The 7190-nt window shown below is 36.9% G+C and overlaps 1 protein-coding gene across 18 annotated transcripts in view; it reads right to left on the bottom strand.

Annotated features, from left to right (window-relative positions):
• Positions 1-2709: 2709 nt before the first annotated feature.
• The window catches only part of Tie (Tie-like receptor tyrosine kinase), a 64574-nt gene continuing 60093 nt past the window's right edge, over positions 2710-7190 (bottom strand). For 17 of the 18 annotated variants that reach the window (XM_067791010.1, XM_067791004.1, XM_067791009.1 and 14 more), the window contains 2 exons: positions 4844-5270; positions 2710-4771 (listed from right to left, as the gene is read on the bottom strand). In XM_067791010.1, the coding sequence (XP_067647111.1) occupies positions 4461-4771; positions 4844-5270 (738 nt within the window). In that variant the 3' untranslated portion in view covers positions 2710-4460. The remainder of the gene's footprint in view (positions 4772-4843; positions 5271-7190) is intronic. The other variant, XM_067791021.1, reaches the window with a different exon arrangement.

The following is a 7190-nucleotide window of genomic DNA, read 5'->3' as shown; positions in this document are numbered from 1 at the left end:
GGAAAGGCTGGCAGCGTTGAGATAGAGAGATTTATCTGATCCGGACGATCAGACTTAGGTGAAGGGCAGTGTGACGAATATTAGCAGCGCTAAGGGATACTATCATCTCTAAGCCAATATTAAACAGTGACTTGTATGCACATCAACAAGTCAATCATTATGTCTACACATATGTACGTACACGCAGCAGGGCGAAGCGCACAAATACATGCATATATCTTATCTGAGATGCTCACAAAACTATGCTATCATTTGTGCAAGTATCAATCACATATACACGCGCATATGAGAAGCTATAAACATAGTTTATAGCTGGTAATTTTGTAGCTGGTAACTAACTAGTAAATTCTAGAAATATGCAGACGAGGAAACCGAACAATATAAAAGCAGTACCAGCTGAGGCACGACAAATCAGTTTGATTTAAGCACGCTATCTGCCGAGGAGTGGTAGTGTTATTGTGAAGTACTTTAATAAAGCCATTTTGCGTTATTGAATAGTGGAGTTATTTATTCAACAGTTTAGTGATTCGAACGTTAGTGGAAGGTTGCAAATAAGCGGAATTTAACAAAATTCGTTACAGCATGAATTACAAAATAGATATTAATAACACAGCGCAAGCATACAGACACCTGTTAACAAAAAATACACAGTTTAATACTCCTCGTTAAACAGTACGGATGTGAAATAAATGTATGTATCAAGTTTTTTGATTGATTTATAGAATTATTGTTCGCTACATTATATGTTTTTATGTTTGTTGTTAGTTCGCCCTTGAAGACGATTACCGATGTGTAATCGAAATATATTGGCAAAAAATATAAACACCTTGTTTTTATTTATATGACCGTGATAACTAATTTATTTTCGTTTGAATTTGACATTTTAATTCTTTATTTTATTGACTTATCGTTATAGAGATTGTTCACTTTTTACGTCTTCGTCACGTAGGTTAGGTTAGGTTAAAGTGGCTGCCTCCGCTGCCCGAGCGGAGACTCACGTAGGCCGTTGTGGCCCGTTGTGCTACCACGCGGGGGCCTCTATTTCCTGTTACCCTACTTTTCGAAGAAGAAGAAAGTTTAGACCCCAGTGAGGCTAAACGAGCGCGTTTGCCTAATGAAACGCAAGATGTCGTTTGGGTTTATAGATTCAACCTCCGCAAGGCACCCAAAAGAGTGTTTGTGGAGGCATTGGTACCGGGTTTTTGACAGTGCGGGACAGTGGCACAGATAGTGCTCTACGCTTTCTATCTCCTCCTCGTCCCTACAGCTGCGGCAGAAGTCATTTGTCTGCATGCCCATATAGGCACCGTAAATGCCCATGAGACCGTGACCTGTAAGAAGGCCTACTAGTGGGCTTACGTAAAAGTCAGCTGTTTTCGTCTTGAACCGTTATCGTTATACAAAATACAAACGGGCGAACGATTCGTCTTCGAGGCGAAACGATCATTCGTTTCGCAATAGAGAATGATGCCCTTAGTGTGCACTGAAATACACAAACCAGGCACTGAAAGAATTCACGTTTGCGTGCATTGTTGCTTGCACAATAAGTTGCCTGTTTTGTGCATTCAATGCACATTAAGATTTTTGTGTAATATTGTGCCGCACAAATACAATACTCAAAAACAATTCGAGCTGCCCCACGTATTTTATTATTTTGTGTTTGGTAGTGTGCATCGTAAAGTCGAATTGAATTGTGCTAATGCACATTCTAGCAAACACTGATTTTGTTTCCTTGCAAACATGTCAGTTCACTATAGAAATTTTGTGTTATGAACGGCGAGGTGGAGCAACTAACTGTCAAATGAAATAAATATTCGTAAATTTAAAGAAAGGATCTCTTGAATTATCTTTCACACGTCACCACAGTATTAGAAGGCTTAGAATATACTCGCGGTAGCTATGCCTGTCGTAAGAGGCTAAAATACGAAATTGATTCAGGGGGTTGTGTAGCGCAACCCTCTCAAGGCGTTGTCAGCGCAATATATAGCTTCTCCAAACCAATTGTCAACCTCACCTAACCGTGGCGAATCATGTTTCATTAAGAGCCGAGGCTCTGGCGACCCCAAGTTCCTTATAGAACTGGGGGTGGGGAGGCGGGATGGCCTAGAAAGTTTTATGTGGTCATATAAATCGTTCCCGAGATGGTCGAGCTAGTACGTTAATGGTGCTTTGTTACCGGAACGTACCATCAACATCGATAGCACTCCCCAAATCCTTCGGGAGTGTCTTTATCGTTACTACAACAACAAGGAAAATTTGTATGCAAAATGTCAAAGAACTGCCAACCAGCAGAATAAACACGATGAGTGAAGGCAGCTTGAAAAATATATGCTCAGTAAATTAAAGTAAAATCCAATCCGTTTTCTGGATCATAAATACATAATAGTGCCTTCAGAAAGTTATAAATCAAAGATTGATCGACAGTTGTGTGTCAATGTTTCCGTCAATTAAGTGATAGAAATTTGTTTTATGAACGGCGAGTTGAGCCAACTGCCAACTTAAATAACTATCTTTAAATTTTAAAGAAAAGAACTACTTCAATTATTTTATACACTTCGCCATAGTTTTAGGAAAAAAATCTGCTCAGTTATTTGCCGTAAATTCCAACCGTTGAGTGGATCCGTAAATACACAACGTTGCGTTCAGAAAGTTATCACTCAACGAATGATCAACACTTGTGTTCGCTGAAAGCGTCCAATATGAATATCCTTATTGCTGCCGGTCGTTCATATATACATAAGTATATATTATATATATTGATACAGACTAGAGAATCTAAGATTAAATCTAATTATCTATCCTAACAAATTTATATGATAAATTAAATTATATATTTATATTAAATATTACAAATATATAACTTTAACAGAAATTTTTTGCGTCCTACTACCCGTACGTAAAAAACATATGTACAATTTATGCTAAACTATAGACAGGCATATGTACGTATTTTAGGATTTTAAGGCTTTACATTTATTAAGATTATACAAATAATACTGCTACTAGCACTTGATGATATTAAGGTATGGAGAAAAAAATGTAGGTATATTTCGATTAAAGCTTTCGATAAAAACGCATATTCGCGATATTAGTAATTTCTTGTAATGTCGGGTGTAAAAAACAAGTCTGCAACTCGTATTTTTAGAAGTTAAGTGGAATGGTGTGCATTTTACTGGCACTTAGCCAGTTAAAATGTTGTGGCCTCGCAGCCACTTCCTTGTTTCGCCTTTTGTCGCCAATTTTGAAGATCTAAAGTCGTTTTTTAATTACTCTGACTCCGTAGGTATATGCCGATAAGAACATTTTCTGAGCCGAAAATCATTTTTTTTTTTTAACTTTTAAACCAAGTGTTTGCTTAATCTAAATATTACTGTTTCCAAACCCAAGATATATTGAGGGATAGCAAAACCAAATAACTCATCTATGTATATTGGAAAGATTTTCCTTCGTCCCTTGTCAAATTTCAAACGAAATGGACGAAAAACGGCACAAACATGAAAAAGAAAATAAGAGCGTAATAGAAAACTTGGCCGAAAAACCAAAACATTTCGTAATAATTTGTTAATTTCGCCCTAAGTTCACTGCCGCATATAATTGAGCAGCCCTCCTCTGGGAACTTTTCTCATCTCATCTTCGGTACCTTCTCGAGTAGCGATTTGTCAAGGTTTAAGCAATAAGCAATATATTCTTAGGCGACAAATATAAATAAATAAATGCGAGGCGCAATAAACTACAAAGAGTTTTTTAGCTCCTTTTAACTTTTTCTACAAATTGGCTGGACGGAACCTACATGTGTAACTCCAACAGACGAGTTTTCACTGAGGAGCTTTTAATGGCGGAAAAATACTCAGAGGGCTTGCCAAATCACTGCCCAGGGGCGACCCCGCTTATAAAGCTTGTGTCTAAGTTTTTGATGCTGCTTTGCTCGGGGCTTGAACCCAGGATCTTCGGCGTGTTACAAAATAATTACCGAAACCGTCCACAGTGATTGTTTTAATATTGTTTCCATTTATTTATAGCAAGTCGAGAAAATGCTATACGAATGAAAAAAGATGCTAAGGCTCAGCAGGTATCGTTATCGGGGGACGAAACTACCCAAGTACGTGGAAAACGACAATCGAAAAGCGATTTGATCTTACTTGGTGCTTCCAAGTGGCGCCAAATGGCGGAGCGAAGAAACGACCGACTACTTTATTAGACAGCAACACCTTTTTAGCGGTTTATCACCACCTAAAAATGTTAGTAAAATATTTCCACTAGAATTATTTTTCCCTAAATTGTTTTTTATATATCTAGTGGATATATTTATCCACAACCATTCACTGTTTTTGATATTAGTGGAAGTAGAAATTCTTTCCACAGTACCCAAGTATGTTAGCTCTTAAGTATCCTTTTAGGTGGAGAACGTTACAACTATAACGTAATGTAAAAGAAAAAGCCTCAGGGAAGTTCAGTTATGGTCATATTTCGCATTCGAACTCAGATATTCGGTGATTAAAGTAAACTATGCCATGCTCCAGATCTTCGCTGAAACCGCTGACGTCCATATAATCTGAAGAAGCCGAATCATCCTCTACCAACTTGTGCATGGTTCGAGATATTTCTTGACGTGCATATGTAAATGATGGGCGTAAATTTGGATCTTTGTTCCAACAACGTGTCATTAAGTTGTAAAATTCATGACGGCCTTCTTTGGGTAGCTCTGGTCTAAGCCCATTGGGTACTCTTCGTATAATTTCCCTTCCCGACAAATTTGCATAGGGGATTGCACCTAAAAGTTTCATATTATTTTGGATATACATAGATATTAAATAATATTAGATTTTATGATGTAAATAATTACCAAGCGTAGCTATTTCCCAAAGAACAATTCCAAACGCCCACACATCAGTATCGCTAGTGAACGTGTGATATTGTAATGCCTCTGGTGCCATCCACCGTATTGGTAAAGCCGGTCTACGGCTAATTGTATCATGACTATGCACATGTCCATGTATGTTAGAGTTGTGTTCGCCAATATATTTTCCCAAATTTTGACTACAGTTTGAACCTTTAAAATTGCTGTTCCATTGATTTATTATAAAACGGCTTCCAAAATCGAACTTGTTTTTCTTTGAATTGTTTTGGATTATTTCATTTGTATGGCTATTCTCTATTTCCTTCCGTTTCCGCGCAGCATCCAAATCAATAGACATGCCGAAATCACAAATTTTACAAACTCCGTTGTGATCAAGTAAAACATTGCGAGCTGCAAGATCTCGATGTACGATCTGTAACGAGTTGACATTTTTTTCAAATATATACACTTATGTTCATACACATGTATTTCTTGGAAGACTATCGATAGCCTGGACTATGGATATACACCGATAGTATCGAAAAGCAATATCAATCGATACTATCGAGCCATTATTATTAATAACACAAGGGTGGTATGTATTTTGTTCCAGTCCTATTCCGAGTTCCAGTCCCACTCCGAATCTCAGTCCCTATCCTAGTCCTAATCTCATTCCCAGCCCGTCTCTGGTCTACTTCCCCGAAGAAAGGATCGTAAATACTAATATAAGCAAATCTATATACCAAATTTCAGGCAAATCGAATAGGACGTATGTGTAAATAGGTATGTGGGTATTATCAATTCATGCTTTTTTCGGCTTCGCGGGCATATTTATCAGTTTTGCCAGGTTGATGCGACTAAATCGAATATCACAATGAAAATTGCTTTAAAGGTCTGAGCAACAGCTTTCATTTGATATCCATATTACACACACATTCTAGGGGTATCCGGATCCACGTTTTGGCCTATATCTCGAAACCCTAGTCACCAGCGGTATACACTACTCTGTACTAAAGCACACATCAACAGCTTCAATTTAATACCCATAATGTAAAAACACATCCTAGTGTTACCCTGGTCCACGTTTTGGCCTATACCTCGGGACCCTAGTCACCTATAGGTATGGAAACTACCCGGCACTAAAGCACTCATCAACAGCTTCAATTTGATACCCCTAATGTAAAAACACATCCTAGTGTTACCCTGATCCACGTTTTGGCCTATATCTCAAGACCCTAGTTACAAATAGTTGTGTTCAATATTTTTAACGAAAGAGTATTTTTCAAGAGATGTATGCAATCTTAACCATTTATTATTATTTGTGTATGTACATACATATGTATGTTAAGCTGATATCAAAATACATACATACCTATAAACCTACGGCCGAAGTTAAATAACGCAGCGAATGCTGTGTGTATATACGTATGTGTCGCATCATGTCTCACTCAAAAGTAATTTGCTCGCACAGTTGAGACCGAACAATCACACACACGAATTTTTTGGTAAAAAAGTTACTTTTGTTTAAACAATTTGGCTGATATAAGAAAGGAATAAAGTTTTTTTTTTTTGATGCAGAACGAAGGTAAATATTTCAAAGTTTTACTGAAAAGTAGAATTTTTCAAATCCATCCTTCCGTTTATGAGTTATAGCTGTGTAAACAAAAATTTTATGATTTTCTACTACATTTTGGCAATTTGCCACGCCCCTATAACATATACCTTCAAATTATATTAACTGTACCATCTCACGTAGCTAAGCTTTCAAATGCAAAAAACCGTTTTAAAATCGGAGCATTCTATGTGAAGTTATGTGCATACATGGCATTTAGCGACTTTATTTTATAAGATTTATAGACAGATAGATAGATTTATGTTGCATGCCCAAGCAACCGTAGTAAGAAATTAATAAAATATATATTTTTTCGTACTACATTTTTTTTTAAATCAGTTTTTGTTCTAAGAGATATTTTGAGATGATTGACATCCAATTATTTCTGTAATAAAATTCACATTGTTCTGGTATATTTGCAAATTCTTATAAAATCTTTAATTGTCAGAGATAAGACTAAAACTAGACGCTATCCACTAGTCAAGTTATCTATCTAATATATAAAATTCGTCTGTCACGGTTTTAGAGGCTGAACTACTCCGAAACGGCTGAACCGATTATCATGAAATTTTGTGAGCATATTAAGTAGGTCTGAGAATCGGCCAACGTCTACCTTTTTTTTCGCTACGTGTCTAGGGTCTTGAGATCAAAACGTGGACCCGGGTACCCCTAGAATGTGTTTATACAATATGGATATCAAATGAAAGCTGTTGATGAGTGCTATAGTACAGGATAATTTTC

This window comes from Eurosta solidaginis, chromosome 5 (genome assembly GCF_040869045.1).
Source record: "Eurosta solidaginis isolate ZX-2024a chromosome 5, ASM4086904v1, whole genome shotgun sequence".
NCBI lineage: Eukaryota > Metazoa > Arthropoda > Insecta > Diptera > Tephritidae > Eurosta > Eurosta solidaginis.
This window is presented reverse-complemented; position numbering and strand designations above follow the sequence as displayed.